The sequence below is a fragment of the Sturnus vulgaris genome, chromosome 7 (genome assembly GCF_052056855.1).
Source record: "Sturnus vulgaris isolate bStuVul1 chromosome 7, bStuVul1.hap1, whole genome shotgun sequence".
Lineage (NCBI taxonomy): Eukaryota > Metazoa > Chordata > Aves > Passeriformes > Sturnidae > Sturnus > Sturnus vulgaris.
The window spans coordinates 7442450-7464782 of NC_142249.1; the positions used below are offsets into that span (position 1 = coordinate 7442450).

At 43.5% G+C, this 22333-nt stretch overlaps 1 protein-coding gene across 1 annotated transcript in view; it reads right to left on the minus strand.

The window, feature by feature from the left end:
* The window catches only part of CPS1 (carbamoyl-phosphate synthase 1), a 66931-nt gene that overhangs the window by 36604 nt on the left and 7994 nt on the right, over positions 1–22333 (minus strand). The window contains exons 7-12 of the mRNA XM_088167500.1: positions 21925–22053; positions 19242–19386; positions 18655–18865; positions 17385–17583; positions 15176–15352; positions 11151–11269 (exon numbers count right to left, since the gene is read on the minus strand). Coding sequence (XP_088023626.1) covers positions 11151–11269; positions 15176–15352; positions 17385–17583; positions 18655–18865; positions 19242–19386; positions 21925–22053 — 980 coding nt within the window. The remainder of the gene's footprint in view (positions 1–11150; positions 11270–15175; positions 15353–17384; positions 17584–18654; positions 18866–19241; positions 19387–21924; positions 22054–22333) is intronic.

Here is a 22333-nt window from a genome sequence, read left to right on the forward strand (position 1 = left end):
ACACAAACACCTCTGTAGTAAAGTCTGCAGGCAGACTGCAAGCAGTAAGAAGTAAAATACTTACTTTCCTGTATTTTTGAGACAGGAATCAGTGACTCATGATGGGATCAAGCTGATTGTACCCACGTGTTAGTTTAACACAACCTGGCTTTTAGCGGGAACTAAGGAAACCACAGAGGCTGCTTCTGAGAGAGAAATTCCTCGAAATTTCTGCTATGTCCAGCAGAGCTAATCCCTGAAGGCTCTGATGATTCACATATTGATTGACATGTTAGCAATACCTCAGTGATGACATAATTAAGAACTTAAAAACACGTAAAATTCCTCTTTCTTCCCCACTCTGAGAGGTGGTGAGAGGGCCACCACCTTCCCTGCCAGCAATAAGGTCGGTGTGAAGGAGGGAGGGGGAGGAGGAGATGCTCTGGCCATTGGAGCTGAGATTCTTCTGCAAGCCCTGGTGAGGACAATACAACAAACTGGTTTTCCCTGTAATCCATGAAGTGCACGGGGGCATGGAGAAATCCACCTGCAGCCTGTGAAAAAAGATACTCCAGAGCATGTGGATGCTGAAAAGCTGTAATCTAGTGAGGAACCTGAACACAAAGAGAAGACCCTTGCTTCCAAACTAGAACAGCTCATCCTTAAAAGACTACACCCCATGAACTAAAGGCCCACAAAAAAAAGCAGCTGTGGGAAGACTGCTTTGTCTGTGGGAGGTACTCACATTGTAGCAGGTTGAGCAGAACTTGTAAAAATTAGAACCAGGTTGAAAAAGTTCACAGAGAACTGTCTCCTGTGGGGAAAACCCCATGACACAACAAAAGAGGCTCCTCTCCTTAACTGAACTGTAGAAAGATATATATAATTTTTTTTAAGTGACAAACTGACTAAAAATCCCATGTTTTGTCTCCTTGTGCTATCAGCGAGAAAGAAAAAATGGCTGGGGAGAGGGGGGGAGAAAGATGTTCTAAAAGTTTATTTTGCTTCTCATTATCCTCTTTTAATTCTGTTAATAAGTTTTTCTTTGTACCATTTAAGTTTTTAGCCTATTTTGCTCTCAGAATGTTTTCTCCAAACCCTTATCTTACCCCATGAGCCTTTTAGTTTTTCTTTCACCCTCCTCTGGTCACCTACAGCAGAGGAAAAGAAGTGAATGGTTTTTCATGGATGCCTGGCTTCTAGCCAGTGTCAAACCCTGACTCCACAACAACTCTATGGTCATTTACCTTTTCAGCCTCCACAGAGGCTCACACACAAGTTTTTTCTTGTAACAGTCTCAATATACCAATTTTCCATATCTTAGTGTTGCTCCTTGCATTAGGAAAATGGAGAGAGGGGGGATTGACCTGGTGAAGCAAGGGTATCTTTTTGATATCACATTTGCAACCAGGGTGTCTCAATACTTCCATACATTCTTGTTCTCCTGGTTTTGCTTTTCTGAAGTCCAGGTTTTTGCTGTTTATTTCAAACACTTTGCTTCCCACTTGCCATATCTGAAGATCAACATTTTCCTGTCCATTTTGCTCTTTATTGTTGTATCTTCCCCATTCCCTCTACTCTTTTCCCTCCTACTCCTTATCCTTTTGTTTGGACTCCACCCTTATAGTTTCTGCCTCCCTCTCTAAGCTACCCTTTCTAAGCTAAGCTTTTGCAAAAACATAAAAAAGCCTCTATTTTTATCAGCACTTCTGCTTTACATCTTCATTGCCGAGAGCATTCTTGCCTGCCCAATAAATCAATATTTTTCCCAATAAATCAATATTTTTTGAGCAAGCAAGCTCTGAATAAGGAAAAAGGAATGATTAACAAACAAGCAATTTTCCTAAATCAGAGGTTTTGAATTATGTCCTGTGCTTGATGGTATTTTTAACTAAATACTATTATTTTATTTGTGTGGGAGAAGAGGGGTAAGACCATTTTATTGGGACATGTCAGGAAGCTGAAGCATGAATGAGAGTCATTGGACTGGGTTTTCCACTGTGGCTTAGGCACAGAGCAGCTCTGCTGCCCTCAGGAAAGTCAGGCTAGTGTCAAACAGCTGAGAGTCACACAAGTGTCACACCAGCTGTTCTGAGAGCAGAACCAGGAGCCACAAACTCTTGGGTTCAGATCTCTGGATAGATAGATAGATAGATAGATAGATAGATAGATAGATAGATAGATAGATAGATAGATAGGATTTGCCATATGAATTTCCCAATGCCACCTCCCTCCTGGAGTATGTGAAGAGAGCACTCCACCTTCCTGCAACAGCACAGGAGAAAGAGAAAGCTGGTGAGAATTATCAGGAGAGAAACACTCACAGTGATTCCTCTCCTGTGCACTGTGTCCCAGCCTGGCCCCACAAACAGCTTGCTCTGCCCTCAGGGGACTCCAGTGTCAGAAGGAAGCTGTGGCTGCCACATCCCTGGAAGTGTTAAAGGCCAGGATGGATGGGGCTCAGAGTAACCTGGGCAGGTGGGAAGTGTCCCTGCCCATGGCAGAGGGTGGAATGAGATGAGCTTCAAGATCTCTTTCAACCCAAGCCATTTTATGATCCAGTGAAAAAGTCCTGCCTAACCCAGCTGGTTGAGCTTCCCAGGTTTAGGATTTCCCAAAGTAAGACCCACTTTGTGGCCCCACACTGTGTTAAAACTTATGGTTTCCATGCCCCAATACCAGAAACTCCTCAGCTTCTCTTCAGCCCATTGTGCTTTCTGATCTCAGCTCAGAGGCAGGACTTCTTGCACAAATCACGAACACCAGGACTGAAGGCACGGATGTGTGTTTTACAGAAGAAAATTCAGCAAACTCCACCAATTCTCTGTCAAAACTGATGCTAGCAGTCACTGGCTATTAAGGACTCAGCCTCCTCAGAATGAGTGAGTAGACCTGATGACCCCAAGAAAATGAGCCTCTTTCAGAGCCGTTTAGTCCCTTGCCCTCTCTCCCTTCTGCCTCAGGAACACACATAGCTGGCTGTCATTTGATTACTGTCAGAGACAGCAAATTGCCTTCATTTGCAGCTTGTTTTCATTCCATTTCTTGTATCTCATTATAACAATATCATTCACTGTCACCCTCTCTTCCAGCTGGGAGGGTAGAACAAAAGCAGTGATTATTTTGCACCATCATTCATTTGCCTTGGGCTAGCAGCTTAAATTAGGTTAGGCCACTTACTAATCCAGGCAGAAAGGTAACTAGTTTTTTACAAGAAAACCAGCATGCAAAAGAGAAAAGACAAGTTCCTAGAGGGGAAATGAAACCATGCATTTTTTCCATGCACTTTTTTCCTCTGCTATTCCTAAAGCAGGAGAGAAGAAACCAGCAGAAATGGTCCACCATGTTTAATGGGAACTGAGTCAGAAAACTGCAAATCCTCAGCACTGGTATGGAAATCAGGCTGCCTCTCTACACGAACTGGACACACATTTTCATAACTGAATAATTTCCATTTACTAATCGTGCTAATTTTTAGCATTTATGTCTCAACCTTCATGGAAATAATATAAAGAAACATGCAAACAGTATGGTAGGGAGATGCTTATCTTGCAGATAGAAAACCAGACATGTAGAGGTTAAGGGGTGACAATTTTTAAGGTGCAGTTCCCACTGCCTTTGCTCAGAGACAGCTCTTTAGACAAGCTAGAGACACTAAAACCAGCAAGAGCAGAACCAGGCTGATCTCTTTGAATATTTGAGAGCAAATAACCCTTCAAGCTCACCAGAAATCCAGCACTAGAAGACAAGACAAAATTTCTCAGTCCTGGCTACACCAAATCACATGATCCAGTCTTACATCACTGCCCTCACTCTCCCCTGGAGCATCACTTAATTTTTCTACACAGAGCAAAAAGTCTTGCAAAGATTAAACCCCCTCACTGGCTTAGAATCAGTTCTGAAACAAGGGAAGACTAAGTGACCATGGTTTCACACTTCCATAATGCTCTTCTTCCTAACATTTGCCTTTGCAAAACGAAAGTCAGGAGTTTTAGAGCTTCAAACCCAGACAATTAGACTTTTGCATACTGCTATGATTATTAAATGGTTGCTCACCTCCTCAGAAAGCTGAAGTCCCCTGCTCATTTTGCATTTTATAAACAAAGCAAGACTTTCCCCAGCCTTGCTTGTGACTGTTTCAGCTTCCAGTGTTGATTTGTAGTTGCTTTTAGTTTAAAATTCTACCTTGTCATATTTGGAACTCCAACTACTCACTTCTTTGATAATAAATGATAAGAGAAAATGGAATAAATTCTGCTTAATGAAGAAATTTTCACCTGGCACAGAGAACCTGGAGAAATCTATTAACTGACTGGAGGAATGCTGACAGCATTGAAATTATCAGGAGACCCTGCTCGCTTCAGCAGAGCCCTCTCTTCCATTTGACCAGCTCTCATCTGATCCACCAATAAAAGATGCCAGCAGAAGAAAAACTCTTTTTCTTGTCCACCAAATCAGGCTCTGCTTCTTTTCAGCTATGCTGTCAAGTTTATGCCCATCCACATATTACTCAGGCACATGTAAATGGCTCTTGATCAAAAGGATCAGGAATGTTTTGTGAACTGAGAGCCACAGCCTGAGCTGGGAGCATTTGGGACACAGCTGTGTCCCAGTTCACATGTGCCCTGTAAGCTCACAGGTTCCCCCCTGCACTGGCACCTCTGCCTCATCTCAGAAGCTCCAAATGTGGCTTGCATGGGCACAGAGGAGCTGCAAAGGTGAGCACGTTCAGGCTCAGCCCGCAGGTCTTAAATTCAGCTCCTCCCAAGTCTGAAGTGATTTAAGCCCAGACTAAACTTTAAGCCCAGTTTTATTATGGGAAGCAAAGCGGACCAAAAGAAAGAAGTGCTGGAAACAAAATGCATTATCCCCAGTCCTGAGAGAGCTCTTCCTTTCTCAGTAGTCATAGGCCTGCAGGGTTTCAAAAAGCTGCTGAATTTCAGGCTGAATTATGAACACAAGCATATGCTTTCTTGTTTCCTCACTGTCCTGCTCTGCTTCAAGGCTCCTAGTGGTTTCCTTGATTACTTCTGATGTTTTACAAGATTTTGAACATGCTACAATTAAAATAATGAGATCACGGTATAAATTCTCTCCCTGCTCCTCTTCTCTAGGAGACAGATTGTTACCAGTTTTTCCACTCCTAAGAAACTCATGAGATGACTGACAAAAAGCTGTCAAAGGAGCGTTTAAGGAAGCAGGAGCTGTAAACCAACAAATCTCACTCACAGAACAATTGTCACTCCAGCTCTCTGCATCCTTTAACATTCTGGTCCCTGGGCTAATAAATCTCATTGTGGACATCTTGATTTAAGTAACATGACCCTCACACTGTGCCCTAAGACCTGAATGACTCTCTCACAAGATTAAGTGAGTTAAAGCAGCAGCTCACACCAAAACACAGCCAAGAAATGGGTTGTAGATATTTCCTGAAAGCCAATTTTCTGCCCCTGCTATAAAAGAGCTTTGAGATCTTTGCTGGGATGCCGTGGTACAGACTGCCCTGCTCCTAGCATTGTACACAGTGGTTACAGAGACTCCCCAATGGCTTTTTAAGGCAATGCCTGTATATCCTTTGCATCAAGGAAAACATACAGATTGCATTTTCAGAAATGTACAGATGATTCGAAAGAAAATACAGCTGTGAAATTATTACCAGTGGCTCTACAAGACAAATAGAAAGTGTCTTATGTTAGATCCACACAAAGCACAAACAACAGTGCTGAATAGCTGCTTGTATTTTATTCTCTTCATGTACAGCATTCCAAAATTGTTCCCAAGCCTTTCCTGCCTTACAGTTCACAAAGAAGACAAAAGTAATCTTTTCAGTTAGCTAGAGAGGAGCACTACAAATGTCAGTGACAACTCCTCAAAAGCATAAATCAGCACAGCCTCATTTGCTACCACTGCACCTCGATGCCCCCACAGGAGCTGTGTGACACACTCTAACCCATCCCAAAAGCACATGGGGCAGCAGGAACTGCTGCTGAGACAAGTGGGGGTGCAGCAGAACCTGTAGAAGAGCACAGGTTATTGCTGGCCTGTCTGAGTTTCCCTCCCTGCAGTGCTTCCCAGCTCACCTGCTGGTGCCAGCTTTTCATTCCAGCACCTCTATTTCTGTGCCTACTCCACCAGAGTCATGCTTCCAACAAACAGCTTTCAAAGCACACCTTGCAGGTACCCAGGGACACCAATGGGCTCCCAAAGGTCTTTGCAATAAACAGCTTCTCCCATGGGCAATTGAGCAGAGCACCCAGCTACAAATGCTGGGCTGAAGTGGGTCTGCACCCTCCCACTTTTGTCTTTCCCCTTTATAAACCCATGTCTCTCTGGGAATGGCAAGACTGACAGTCAGGACTGTACTTACAAGCACACAACAGGCCAGGAGGTGTTTTCTCACAATACCCGCAGAGGAAGGACATATTTTCCTTCAAAACAAACCTCCAGAGTATTAAATTATCAATATATGATTGGTGCAATCATTTCCCACTGTTAGCAGGCTGGCTAGTTCAGTATCTGTCAAAAAAATTTACCTGCTGTTTCCATTAAGGTTAATTTGAAGAGCTGAGATTTCAGGTGACAGAGTTCAAGTCACTTCACTGCCAGACTCCCTTTGAGACTTTGGGCAAGCTCACCATCTCTGCCCTTTGCTCTTCACAATGGTGGTTTATTATGCTCCTTTTTCCTCAGCTGAATTCTATTTTAGAGCCTTCAATCAATATTGAAATGTTCCTCTTTGGCTATATACTCATACTTCTGTCTGCTGCCAAATGGCTTTCCTGGGTTTTACATGGATTTTTCTCCAGCAGTGAACCCGACCCCACTACCTCTACTTTTCCCCCATCCCTCTGAGCTCTCAAGTAATGGCAAATACAATCAATTGCTACAGAGATACCTAAGTGACTTAGGAACAGAAGTCCTATTGATTTTCAACAAGGCTTTTGTCCCCATGTCACTTAGGCCTAAGTGATGATTTCACCATAGCTGCCTACTTCCCTACCTTTATTTAATCATGTTTGTTGTACATTCTCCTTGTATCCATTGTTTTCAAGGATCCCAAAAATCAGGAACAAATAAAAATAATCATGGCTACATGCAAACAAATCTTTACTAAAAACAGTCAAAGAATAGATGTAAATTCCAAAAGAGGTTTCCCCTTGCACCTAGGCCTAGTCAAGTATGCTTTAGGTGTTACTTCTAAGCCTGGGTTTCAGCTGTCCTCCTGGGGATGCTTGGTATCACTGCACCCTGCTTCAAATCTGACTTGCTCAGGACTGGGTTCATAGCCCTGGCCTAAAAGTGACATCTCACTGTTTGCTGGACATAGTCTGTCCAAACTTCCACCACCTTCATGAGCTGTCAGTGTAATGAAAAATCATCAGGGTCTCTTCAGACCCTTCTTCCCATTTTCACTCATGGGACTGGCAAGGCCAAATTTAGGGAAATAATTCCCAGATAACAGGACGTCCTATTGCACTGCCACTGCATCATACACCACCACCTATTCATGGACTGATAGCATGGGTTGGTGTTTGCTCTTTCCATCTGAGTTTGTACAAGTGGTTTTATTTGTTTATGTGCATGTGCATGGAGAGGAAGGTTGAAGTTAAAATTACACTCCAGGTATAAAAGTTAGCATGGTCAGACAACAACAAAGACCCCCCTCAAATGTAAGTTTCCAAAATAAAAAAATATGTAAGGTCACAGGAGAGAAAAGCAGAGGCACATGTTTGACATGTTTGTGATATTACTTGTTATTCTCACAAGTACACTCAAAATGGCTTTCTTTTCCCAATTCAACTCAGGCCATTTGCTCTCCTGCAGCCACATCACATATCTGAAACAACTACTTCTCCATCCTAGAGGGCCCAGAGGCAGTGTCAAATGGAACCAGTGCTGCAGCATGACAAAGCTATACAGTCCCACCACGTCCAACCTTCTTTAGAAAAAAGTTCAATGGGACAAAGGTAAATGGGGCAGAGGGTGCCCTTCCCAGTCCCTACAGTCTCTGCAAATGGCTTTCCTTGCCTCTACACCACAGAGAATGCACATTTATAGGTCAGAAGCTTTTCCCTTAGCACAGCATTATCCCACACAGCCTTTCACACGTGTAAGCAGATCACTGCATTATCAGTGAGAGCTTCTGCTCACCTCTCCATTGCTACATGTGGCAGCATGTGGTGTGTGAGAGCTGCTTCCTGCACTGCTCCCCAAGGCCTCCACCTGCCTCTGATGGCCCTTCCCCATCAGTCTGTCATACCCACTTGCTCTAGCTCCTAATTTCCTCTTGGCAGAGACCATCTCCTTGTTACCAGTCTCTACAACAGCCATGCAAGGGCCAAATCAAGACTCTTGTTACTCCAACTGCATCCAAAACCTCACTGCAAAGAACCCCCAAACTAGCACAGAGACAAAAAGGAAGGGGTGGGTCCATCCAAATAGCCTGTAACAGCCAACAATGCCCACAAACAGGGCAACTTCTTCTGTAACTGTACTCTAACAACACAAAGATTTAAAGCAGTGATGGCACCAACTCTCATTCTTTTCCATTGGAAATTTTCCTGTAGCACAGGTAGAACTCATGCCAGGCATACTGGGGACTGGAAAACAGCTGGCTGCAGGAAGAGCACATGTGTGCCAAGTCTCATCTGCATCACTCAATTAGCTTTCCCTTGGCTATGGCAGAGCAATGCTTCCTGATGTGGCTCACTGGACGAGCCTCCTAGTTCATGTCCCAAGTGTTTCTCCCTGGCTCTTTGCCTTTGTGCCTTCAATGTAATGCAGCTGGACAGCCCATCCCCTGCCTCCAGTGCTGGCTGGGAGGTAAGACAGTTTTCTTGCAAAAGTGTGAGCAATTATAGTGGAGTGAAAAATCTGCACTGGTAAGTGAATGAGAGTAAGAAAATTTATATGTTCAGCAAGGAAAAGAGAAGGCTTCAGGGTGACCTAACTGTGGCCTTGCAATACCTGAAGGGAGCTGACAAGAAAGATGGAGAGACACTGTTTTAAAGAGCATGGAATGACAGACATGCTAAATTGATTTTTCTTTTGTTTTCTTTTATATATTTTCTATATTCTTTACACATATATTTGTAACTCTGTAGCCTATCATACATTTTACCTAGCATTTGACTTTTAGCTAGCATTTTCCCTACTCTATTAGACAGAAAGACAAAATAAATTCCCCATCAGCTCCAAGCTATGGGTCCAAGGTTAGATCATCTGCAAAGCCACAGTTGAAACTAGCTCTCTGAGACATTTTCATTAACAAAGTTTAGTTCCTATCTAAAAGAGGGGGAATTCAAGGAGGGTTGAACCGGGTGGGGGGGAAATAACCTCACTACTTATGTCTCTAATTGGGGATTCTTGTCAGATATGCTAATTTGCTAAACATATAAAAATTGCATACACATTATGCTGCGTGTGCATCTTTGGTGTTTTCCACCTGGCAAATTGTGCACCTAAGGATCCTTATAAAAACAACCCCTTTTATCACCTGTGTCTGGCTCATGATTTTAGGACCAGGAAAAAGGCATCAACAGGACTTGGGGGAACACTGACAGAGAGAAGCTTAAGATTAGCTATTACAAAAAATTCTTCCCTGTCAGGGTGGGGAGGCCCTGGTACAGGTTGCCCAGAGAAGCTGTGGCTGCCCCTGGATCCCTGGAAGTGTCCAAGGCCAGGTTAGACAGGGCTTGGAGCAACGGGACAGTGGAAGTGTCCCATGGGCAGGGGGTTAGAATTAGATGATCTTTAAGGTCCCTTCCAACCCAAACCATTCTGTGATTCTGTGATACCACCCACCATCTTCCTTGAATTGCAAGAATGCACTTCCAAGGGACACAGCAGTGTTTGTGTCTGATAAAAATGCAAGGCTGGATACTGTGCAAGGGCTCTCTGTGGCAGGCTGCCTGGGAACCACAAGGATGAAAAACTGTGTAGGGTGGCACCAGCCACTGATCATATAATCATGTGCCACTCGTTGCAGAGAAAGGGAGAGCAACCCCAGGGATACAGGAGGGTTCAAGAAGATTGGCCTCTGTGGAGTGATGCTGGATTTATACCAGCTGAGGATGCAGCCAACCTCTGGAGCCTCATTCCAGAGCATGCCAATCCAGCAGTGACAACCTCAAACATTCTGGATATGTTGGGTTTTTTCCCCTCAGGAGCTGCACATACATGTTTAAGAGGCCACGTACAAATGCAGTGTGACATAGATGTTAGAGGACAAAAACTTCTGCAGCCAAACAACAGATTTCTGCAAATAATCCAGCTACTCCTTCTCTTCCACACGTCTCTACACATTTATTTTTGTTTAGCTCCAGACCCCGGTTGTTCCGGGTGCAAGGGAGAGCAAGAGCTGCTCAATGAAAAGCTCGCAGCTGGTCAAAAAGCAGAGATGAACCGAGGTGAACTGAGGAGAGGCTCGGAGCTCCCTGCCTCTGCTGCGCTCCCAGTGCCATCGTGTGGTGACACGAGCGAGCACAGCGGGTACCAGAGGCAGGAAAAACAGCACCCGGCCAATAACTCAGCAAAGAGACTCTCCCAGCCTCGTAAAAACACCAAGGGAAAGCTCAAGTCAGCAAGAGTCTGAATTGAAATATAGCCCGCTCCTTTAATTTACTGCTGTCTTTCCTATCGGCTTTTATGTGGTCATTTTTCCTGAAGGAAGAAGATTTATATTTAAATATGTCTGGAACCATAGGTGCTTGAAAGCGTGGTACAAAAGCAATGCTCACACATACTGCATGATCACAGCAAAGCAGAAAAGTTTAAAAATCAATAGTCCAGGCTGGCAATAAAATGCAGTGGTTATGACCCTCAGGTGCAGTAAGTCAGGATAAGTCCAGTGTTGAGTTTGAAAGGTAACTCTGTCCTAGGGACATGAGTTGCTTGTCACAGGCCATCCACATTTCCAGTCTCAGTCTCAGAGACAGTGAGGATTTTCCAAAATGAACCATAACTTCCATAATCCAAGGAGTTATTTTACCAAAAAGAGTGTGCTCAAAAAATTTCTGCTGACTGAGATGGTGAACTGGGTTTTAAGACAACACTGTTTATTCCAAGCACTTGAATAAACTTCTTAGCATTGACAGCATCTGTGCTTACCACAGGTTTCCGAGGAGGATTCCCACAAGAATTGTTGTGTCCTAAGACAAGGGTTTTTTTACCTGTTCTCTTCCTTTAGGATCTTCTCCATGTTCGCAATGCTCCTCATCTTATACAGGAACCACTTGTCAATGGCTGTGAGTTTGTGAATGACATCCACAGGGACTTCATTATCCAAGGCCTGCCAAAAACAGGAGAGCACCAAACAGCCCCTTTAACACGCTGCACAAACACACATCTAGTCTGCAAACAGGTAGCAGCAAGTATATATCAGAAAGAAAAAAAGTTTTGTAGATCAAGCTGGGCAAATCAAATGTTCATCTACCTCCTGACCCAGAAACTGTGCCCCATGAGGAGGGCAAGGAGGCACCAGCCACTTCTCCCTGTGCTCTGGTTCCCAAAGCTGCCTTCTGTTCCAGTGAGAGAGGGAATTTGCTTTTCACAGAGCCAGCAGCCAGACAAGATGACAGCTAGGCTGGGTGGCCACGGAGAACGTGCCCAGCTAACTACAGGGAGCCACATGCAGGCTGCAGTGACCAACCCTCCACCTGCACCTCTTGCCACTCAAGTTGCCTAAATGTCAGTCCCACTGCCAGCCTCCTAGCTGCAAATGTAAAACAGGAAGCTCCGGATTTTCAGTTGCTTTGGAGCATAAATCTCGATTTACCCTTGAAATGCAGGGCTGAATCAAAGCATGTGGCCTTGCATTACCTCTGAAGCAAGGGGAAGTCAGGTCCTGGGAGATGCTTGCAGCTACAGCATAGCTCTAGCTTCTCTCACTCTACCCCAAGATAATTCTCCTTCTTTCTTGCTGGGGTTATTGATGGGTTTTTTTAAAATCAGTTTACAGCCATAGAGTTAAAAGGAACCCCACCGAGGTACTATTCATAAGACAATGGGTTACAAAACATCATAATATTTAAAAAATCCCAGCACCTCAGAGAGACCTCAATATGATGTATTTTCTATCAATGCAATTTCTTAGGTCTCACCAGTGGTGTACAGTTACAACTCTCCTGACAAAGCAACTATAATCAGCCATAATGATAATGCCAGCACGGTATCTTTGCTGAGCTAAAGTAATCAGGCTCATTAATTTCTTACCATCCTTAATTGTTTTCTTGCAGGGCAGCATCCCTGGAACAAAGCCAGAGCAATGCCATTGAAGAAAACTCCAGGATTAATCCAGGAGTGAGCTTGGTCCACTGCACCCCAGCTTTATTTATTTGGGCACAATGTTGGTATCATCACCAGGTGCTTTCAGCAATAGGGAGACCATTTCTAGGTACACTACTGGTACCACTAAGGGGTCCTTCCCACCCTTATTCTTTAGTGCTTGGGGGGTGAGGTCACGTTGCCACATTGGTGGGATATGAGCAGGTCTTTTTTTTCTGTCCATCTATTTTTACAGAACACATGCAGACTTGCACATCTTCAGGATCTCCAGCTCTCAGTCAATGGTCCCTGAGCCACACATACACACAAAGGTAGCATGACCATATACTCTTTAGCTAGTTAGGACACTTTATTTTAGAAGTCCCATGGATCTTCAAAAGAAACTGAAAAAAAATTATCCCTTCCACTTATTCATCAGAGGAGGGGCAGAGAAAAATCAACCATCTTCATCCCTGTCACATAAATCTGGAGACTGGGAGAGAAGAATGAGTTTGCAGACATTGCTTGCTCCCTATCACCACACTCCAGGGGCAAAGCAGGTTTCCAGATAATCATGTAGAATTTGTTCTGAACTCCAATGGCTTTTCTCTCTTCAAACCTACATGAAGGAGTACAGCCAAAACACACACCATGGAAGCAGGAGGAGAGAGACACAGCAGGACACTTTGACTTTAAAGCCCTGCTCAACTTCAAGAGCATCCCATCCAGTAGGGACTGGTCCATACTGGGCAGCCAAGGGGTTTACAGGACTGCCTTCCCACCAAGAGCCATGGAGCAAGCCTGGCCTCCAGGACAAGCAACAGAGGGCAGCTCAGCTGCCTATGCTTTCTCTAGGGCCAGCAGCCTTCAGTTCCATCCTGGCTCCTCACCCAAGAAAGTATTTAATGCCATGGACAGCAGCACAAGTGCAAACTACACATCTGTAGTGGGGACAGCTAGGAGACCAGGGCCCTGGTGTGAAACAGAGCGTGCATCCACTCCACAGCCTTCTGAGGCCACTTGTACACAACCTTCAGAGGAGCAGAAAATGCCTGACACAAGCTGAGCATCCCTGCTCATCAGGCTGTTCCATCCTTGCAGCACTCCCACTCTAGCCAAGGAACAAGTCTCATCTATGTCAGCCTCTCTCCTGTGCCTTCTTTTACATGACAACGGGGAGCCCCATTACAGCAGCAATAGCTCTGAATGGCAGCTGAACTCCCTTTCCTTGCACCTGAACAGTTGCTGTTGTCATCATCCAACAGGCAAAGGAGAGAGAAAAAGTAAAAAGCCTTAGAGGGCTGACTAGTGGGATTGGAGTGGGGAGAAAACATAAAATATAACAAAGGCCCATCCTGTTTCAAATGGAGCTGATGGCTAATGGGGACTTACCGTGTGCTTTTAAAGGTCAACAAGCAGGGAAGGGATTTCCATGCAGACAGCCCCAGCTGCCAGAAGCACCTCTTACTAATACTGCCTGCCTCAGTTATTAATGGGCATGAATTAATGCACTGTTTTGGGCAGAGGTAACTCTTTATAAGGAGCACTAAGAGATTGTTCTTGCTTTTTCCAACAGATCCCACTGAAAATACCAGCAGCTGGGAACAGTTCAGTGGGACCCAATCTCACCTTCATCTCCCCAGATTCCTGTGTTAACATGGGTCTAATTTTAATCTTTCATGAAATCTTTCTGAACAACTCAGAGACTCAAGAAGTAAGATTTCTCTCTCAGTCCCAAGAAAAAGGCTGTAATAAAAACCAAACACAGCTGCTGAAGGATGAAGACATGCACTTCCCCAGCTTGAAAAGCAAGAGAGAACAGCTGGACAAGCCACACATTTATAAAGCACATTGTGATTTTTCTTCAGGCCATTTATAAGAGGAACAGCTACATGAAAACCTTTTACCTAGCACAGCACAGGCTCAGCTCCTCACTCATGTGGAGGTGTCATGAGATGTACCTATGATGAGCACAAAGGGCTTAAAGACTCCACCACACAAAGTAAGAGGCACAAAAAAGAGTAATTGAGCATTCCCTGCCAGGAAGGTTTGCAACCTTATAAAATTCAAGCCAACAGGTAAGCAGGAGCTGTAAAAGACAGCTGTGCCCTCCTCTTCATAGAGGATAAGGACAAATGGACGTATTACCTGCAGCAAAACCGAAGTGTGAAATTGCACCTACCTTCTAAAGTAACTAACCCCACATTTACCACATGATATACACAGGCAAACACTGCGAAGGTGAAGGAAAAAATAAATTCACACCCTAGTCCCCTTACAATAACACTCCCTGTTACACGGGCACCTTCAAGGCTGAAGTGATTTCTCCAGTGTGACAGGAGGGGGGGTCAAAAGAATGCTACAGGAAGCTAAGCCAGTTTTGAAGAACATGGGATTTCTTGTCTGTGAAATTTAACATAGACTTGTGTCGTTCTTTTAGTTTCAAGCCCATACCAATGCAACCATTACAAGTAGTAGTGTGCTCTCACACACTGCAGCTTACCATTCTTTATCATCCTTTGTTTCAGTTCTCAAAAGAATCTTCATTTATTCCTTTGTAGTCTGCAAAACTGACCAATTTTGACTGGCAGTTACACTAGTATAAATCAGGGCTGAACATTCGCCAGTGTTGAGCAGACAAATCTAATCTCAAAGGAGAGGAAAGTAATGCACAAGCACTGAGCTACAAACTGAAGTAACACCAGAATGCACCGATGCTGAATGCAGTGAGCACAGGCTAAGATGGTGCCACCAAAAGGCAAACACATTGCCTGAACATGGAAGATGCAGAAAGCATAAGCAAAAACCCTACTCAAAGCATTTCCAGGGAGTTTGACAGAGGGAAGCAAGGGAATGAAGAATACTCAGCCTTTGTCACCTCAGTTGACCCAATCCAAGAGACGTAGGTCAAGACCTTTCTATCTTTTGTTACCTTGGCTATTGCATATATCCGAGTGCTGGATGGCTCAGAGAGCTCCTTCTGGAAATCTACAATGGCTGGCCAGGCTTTATTCATGGGCAGATGTGAAACAAAGCCATCTACTGAGGGGTGGCACATCCTCAGGGCCTTTTGGAAGCTCTCTTCAAACGTGCGTCCGATGGCCATGACCTGTAAGGGAGAGCACACCCACATGAGAGACACTGAGCCAAGCCTGGCTCTGACAGAGCAGGGAGAATTCCAGCCACAGACACAAGCACACTGAGAGGTGGCAGCTTTTGGACTCCTGCTGGCTCCAAGGAGCAGCTGGCTGAGCCTTGGTAGCCCCACTTTTAGATCTGACTCTGCTCATGGGGAGTTCTGGACAAGTGGCTGCTTTTGGTTTCCTTCTCCCTGTCTGTAACACACAAGGGGATGCTGCTCTCCTCTGTAAACTGCTTTAAGGGGAGCACTCTGGTAGAAGGAAACGTTATGCAGCAGCATGGGTATAGTAATGTAAAAGAATATTTCTGTTTAACAGCCTGTTAGAGATAGAAACTCACAGTGTGAATTTTAAGGTTCAGGAGAAATCTGCTTCTCTTCTTTTAAATTACATTTAACAGTAACTCTCTCCTGTGAGGGTTCTCTTAAATGATTACTCCTCCTTGGTGCAGCAGCACTGGGGTTTCCCTCCTTCAGTCTTGACACCATATCTAATAGGAAAACAAACCTTTCTGTCTAGAAATCTGTGAGGTAACAGAGCCCTATCTCAAACTTTTACATTTTCATTTCCCAGTGCAGTGAGACCTTAACAGCATAAAAATCTTTTCAAACACAATGCTGAAAAAATGTCAAAAGAAAAAATAACATCACTTTCTCTTTTCTCACAGCTCCAGGCCCACTGCTCAGCACAACAGAGCTCAGAAAAAGCCAGGCCAGGCTGTTCAATTAATAAAAATCCAGTAGGTGCTGTGATCTGGCTGCAAGTTCAGGCCTGGGGAGATGACTGTGCCATACTAATAGAGACATAGTGGCAAGAAACTCTTTGCTTCAAAGACTACCCACAGGTCCTGCAGATAAATCCTCTTGCTCAGTACCCCCACCAGCTGCAAACTGCATCCCTTGGGCTTCTCCATCCCTGCTTCAGCTCACCTGCACTGTTAGAGCACTGATTCTCCCTGTATCTCTGCCCTGCCTGGAAAAGGAGACAGGTTCAGGCACTTCTGTGATGTATGAACACTGGAAGGACTCAACACCTCCTTCTGCAAGTGTGTATGGCCAAGAAGTTCCACAGCTGATGGTGCAACTGTATTTAGGAACTCCAGTTCTACAGAACAGTCCCAAAACCCCTAAGCAGAGAGGGTTAATATCAGGAAGCATCATCTCACTGTAAACAACAAAACCACCTCATTACCATTAAAAGCCAAAACTGCCAAAGGAAGATCAAATTCTAATTAATCTTTCCAGTTCTGATGAAGGCTTCTTGTTCAATGACAATAATGATATTAGGAACGCCTTGCATGTCAAAGTAATTTAATAAAATAGCTATTTGAAAAGGCAACTGAAAAACTACACAAATAATTATTTTGCTTTGGTAGCTGATATGTAATTAACTAATTAAGTGGTTAATTTACCAATTTTGCTTCATTTCCCCCTGCTTAAAATATGGTCTGAAAATACTGTTACTGTCCAGACATCTTAAAATCTGATGTAAGAGACTTCATCTCTAAAAGAAGTCAAAACTTGAGAGCAAGATGACAATTTGTGTTTGGATTTCAAGAGAAGAAATAGGCTGAGATCTGGCATACAGTTTTAACACAGAGGACAAATAACTTGGGAAGAACTGAAAGCTGTTCTCATGGGCACCTCTGAAAATCTTAACACACTACTACTAGTGAAATTATTCTGCAATTAACCACCACTACAGAACCTCACACTAAAAAATAACTCTGAGAGCACTAGAGTGAGTGTTAGGAATGAAGTCAACCCCAGGTGATCCATAGTGAACTCCTTCTTTAGGAGTCAAACTATTTATAAATCCACACTGCGACATCCAAGAGTTGTAACTCATTTCCATTAATTATAGTACTGGATAAAAATAATTTGAGCTTAATATATATCCTCAAATTCATTAAGTCCTTGAAGATGGAAACCCTCAGAATGTCTAGGTCAGAGAAATGGCTTTCTCAAGTGGTGGAATGGAAGGTGAGAGCCTTGCACTCACCTCTCCCACACTCTTCATGGAGCTCCCAATGCTGTTGGAGGTGTGCTGGAAACGGTCCAGATCCCAGCGGGGTATCTTGGTCACAACGTAATCGAGGCTGGGCTCAAAGCAGGCTGAGGTTTTCCCTGTCACTACATTCTTGATCTCTGGCAAGGGAATCCCCAAGGCAATTTTGGCAGCAATGAATGCTAATGGATACCTGTCACAGAGGAGAAGTAGAGAACAGTAGAGCAAAAAGAACTTTGCATTTGCAAATCCCAGGAGTGGATCCAATTAAACAGATGTGAGGTGATCATCCCTCCTCAACAAAATGCAAGGCTCCTCTGCTCAAGCACAGGACTCAATCCAGCCTCCTACCTCAACACATTGCAGAGCTACCTCCCAAGATCTGGGACTTGCTTTTTTATCCACCATGCCACCCCTTTCTGTAGCTGTCACATCCACAGTGAGCCCACTCTAACAGATGTGTTTAGCTGCAACTCTGTCATTCAAAAGGAAAACAATCAAACACCCACTGCCCAACAACAGGGCTTATCTCCAGCCTGCTATGGCTCTTAAATAACCATAAGAGTTGTTGAGAACTGCAAATTAGAGATTAATTTGTGCCTCTCAACAGCATCTGCAAAGTGCAATTAAGATGCCAATTTTTAAACAGCCTGCTTTGACCATCCTTATCTTGATTAGTTTATGATTAGCCAACAAAACAAAGGCAGCTAGCAATGCCATTTGCATCAATCTGACAGACAGCTCATTAATAACTGTGCCCTCTGGGTCCCAGAGATGATTTGCAGCCAACATATGGATATGGTGGATGTGCTTTGTAAGGATTAGGCTCCCACACACGTGCCTCCTGGGGATTTTTCCATTTGTAGTACCAGCATCAGCAGGCTGGAATGACCTGGAGGGCTCACTAACCCCACCCTCCATCTCCCAGCAGGAACAACTCTCCAAGGGTCAAACCTAACACATGCTGACAAGAGATGTTCTTAGAAGCTTCCCATGCAGAAATCTGTACCTTACTGACCTGACTGCTCCAGAATTCTCTCTAACAGCCAGCTTCAGTCCTCCTTGATGAAAATGTGGGCTACAACTCCATGTTTTAACTACATGGAAGGCAGACCCTACACCTCTTTTTCCTTGCTGCTGTCACCTACTTATTTAAATAATACATTGATCCAAATCCCTTCCTCTCTCTTTCTGTTCTGCTCTCCTCCATTTTTTTATTCATTTGTTTCTTCTGCCACATTTTGGTTTTTTAAAATAATCTTACCCTGTTGCCTTGGAGGCCAAAGCTGAACTTCTAGAGAGTCTGGCATTAACTTCAATGATGTAGTACTCCAGGGAAGTTGGATGCAGAGCAAACTGGATATTACACTCTCCCACAATGCCCAAATGTCGGACAACTTTGATGGCACGATCCCTCAGCATCTGAAACTCCTCATTATTGAGTGTCTGGCTTGGAGCCACTACAACAGAATCTCCTGTTTGTCACAAGGCAGCAGAGAAGGACAATGAGAAGCAGCTCAAGAGCAGTAAATTGTGACAGTGACACAAGTCCCTGTCTTTGCTAACCCACCACAAGTAATGACATTACCAGAAATTACGCCTTGTGCATCCACTGCTGATGAAAAGCACAGATAATCAGAAGCCCAGAGCTGGAAACAGGCTAGGGAATCTTATGGAAAATACCATTGCAGGTGTAGGTTTAGTCTGATTCATGCCCTATCTGGCTGTATTCAGGACATGAACAGTATTCTTCCAGCTCACTTCATCAATCACAAAGCTCTGTCAATAACACCAGGCAGAAGGGCACTGCATAAAAAAAAAGTCACTGAGCCACCCTGTGCCCAAGCCTACCTGTGTGGACTCCCATAGCATCAATGTTTTCCATGTTGCAGACAGCAATACAGTTATCAGCAGCATCTCTCACAACTTCATACTCTATCTCCTTCCAGCCAACAACTGACTTTTCCACCAGAATTTGGTTAGTCATTGCAAATGCCTGGGAATAGGTTAGGGAAAATAAACACACAAAAAAAAATTAACAAAAAAAAAAAAAAAAAAAAAAACCAACAAAAAAAAAACCCAACAACAACAACCAAAAAAAAAAAAAAAAAAAAACAAAAAAACAAAAAAAACACAAACAAACAAACAAAAAAACACAACAACCCCCAAAAACCCACACCAAATCCCTTATTAGACCATGTTGCACATGTAAGACTTTTCTCCAGACATCCCAGACCAAACAAAAGATGAAAATAAGTTTGTAACACTGATAAGAAGCACTTTCTATTTCTCCTCCTTTCTTTCTTTCTTAAAAATTACTTTACTGTGATTTGAAAGGCATGCCTGAAAATATTTATGTGATACGATGGGGAAAAAAGGGTTGGGCATGTGTGTTTGTAACAGAATATAAATAACAAATAGGAATATAAAAACATCTAAGGCTTCAATCATGCAACAGACATGCATTTATATGGGCAGCCCCAAGGACTTCAATAGGGGAATGCTGCAAAAAACAAAATGTCTGAGTGATGGGAGTGTAGGTGCCAGCAAATACTGCATAATTAACAGCATTAATAATGCTGCTTGTCATTGGCATACTAACCAGAGGCAAAGGTCATGATTTATTCTTCAACTAATCTTGAAAGTATTCCTCAGCACATGAGGAAAAATGAAAAGTACAGTTTGTTGGTAAATGAACATAATCAAAGTGAATACATGGCCTTAATATTAGCAGATAGAAGACATTAATCAATATTTGCTTAAAACCCTAGAAAGTGATGGGCACATTATCAATCCATCCTTTAGCAAAGCTTCTTGTTATCATGCTGCCCATAAACTGGCTTTTCAGTCTGCTCTGGCTCTTCTGTCATTAACTCAAGCTGTTACTTAAACGTTGCCCTCAGCTCAGTTGCCAAAATCACCCATAAAAAAAGAAGAAAAGGTTTGAGGAATGGCACTTCCTAAGCAGGAACACCTAAGCACTCCTGCAAAGCAGTCCTGGGTGTTGCTGTATCTGGTGCCTTCTCTCACTCCATGAGCAGAATTTGGAGACACAGCCTCAAGGCCAGGTTACCTGAACCAGCTGTGCTATCAAACACCCAGTGTTCAGTTATCTGAAATAGAAACTGTTCAGTCCAGTGCCTGAAAAGCCAGTTCACTGAATTACTACAGATCATCTTCATAAGGGCTGGGCTGTGGAAAAGAGCATCCAAGTTTGAGTTAATTCAACAAGACCCAAATCGGTTTTCACTGTGAATTTTGAAATATCAATACTGAACTGGGAGATGCTGGAGACTCTCTGAGGGACAGGAGGCCTTGCAGAGAGATCCAGATCAATTTTAGCATTAAGCCAGGATTAATGGGATGATATTTAACATGTAGAAATGCCAGACTTCAAACTTAGGATGAAGTATCACCTGGCATCTGCAGACAGGAATCTGAGGGTGCTGGTAGGCAGCAGGCTTACTTTAAAAAAAACAAATACAATGTGCTGATCAAAATCAGGTTCTCCTGCTGAAAAAACAGGGTTTTCCTACTGAAAAACTGTTTTGATATAAACACGTCAGACATCTGCAGTCCCAAGGTTTATGAGTGAATTTCTGCTTCCTCTAAACACAGCCTGAGTAAGCAACATGTTTCCAAACTCCAAACCATGGCTCTGTAAGATGGAGCTCCTGCCCCCCTGCCTCCCCTACCTGTGCCAGTCCTGTCCCCTGAGCCCCCAGAGCTGGCACTGCCCAGGCAGTGTTTGCACACCAGACCCAAAGCCTGTTTGCAAGGCAGCAGAGGTGAGGAGCACAAAGAAGCCATTTGCACACACAGCTCTCACTGACAGTCACATTATTTCTTTCTAGAGATAAGATTAACAGGCTCAGCAAACCAGGAAAAGACAAGCTCAAGAATTCTAGAGACTCGTAGGGATAGCGTTTTATTTCCTGAAATTCTGCATTTTTGGCAAGGAAAAAAGCTTTTGATTTGTTTTCCCCAATTATCTGTTTGCTTTTCACAGCAAATGTTTAAACAATCCCAGATTTTGTATAGAAAGAAAGCTGTCTTCATAGCCAGAGACAGCTGGTAGTTGTCAAATTATGAAGTGCCATCCTGATAAATGAGCTTTTGACCTAGGCAAAGTACCATCTTTAGACAAAAACACAGAAGACAAAAATTCCCAGCTCTTCTGTCCCTAAGACCACATTATCACTCAGCATTTCAAATATTTCAACTTCCTTGACACTGCTCATAATCATTTACTCTTGAAAGTAGGTGAATATAGGCCAAGATATTTCTTTTCAGACCAAAAGTGCTGAAAAACTTGCTCAAATTATGACTTGTCATGAATTTAAAAGATCTGTCATTGAGCCATTTTCATTATCTGTCAGCAGGAATTATGAGAAGAGGGCAGATCCTAACCAGGGCCAATAGTTTACAGATAAGATGAAACATATGTACATTTCCAGTGTCTGTGACATTAGAATAGTATTTTAAAAAGTCAGATGTTCGGGTCTATTCCCCAATTTTGCAATTCCAGACCTACCTTTGTACCAAGGTCCAGCAAACTTTCCTTGTCAGGACATATGCCAGACCCCAGACCACCAAGGGCATAGGCAGAACGTATCATGACAGGGTAGCAAATCTTTTCAGCTGCCTTCAGAGCATCTTCAACCTTAGAGGAGAGGGAAATACATTTCAGGAATAAATAGCAATTCAGACTGATAAGGTTTTCAACTCTGATTACAAGGTTAACTGGAAATCCCGTCAGTAAGACACTAGAATATCTGAAGATAAAATGAAAATAATAGAAGTTCACTTTATAATATTCCCTTTTTCTGCCAAACAGCAGAAAACTGGAGCATGCACTCAAGGAGGTGACTTCTGTGCTTAGCTGTATGTGGACTTCCTTGCTGACCTGCCATGGACAATGTCCTTACGTGATCTGTCTTCAG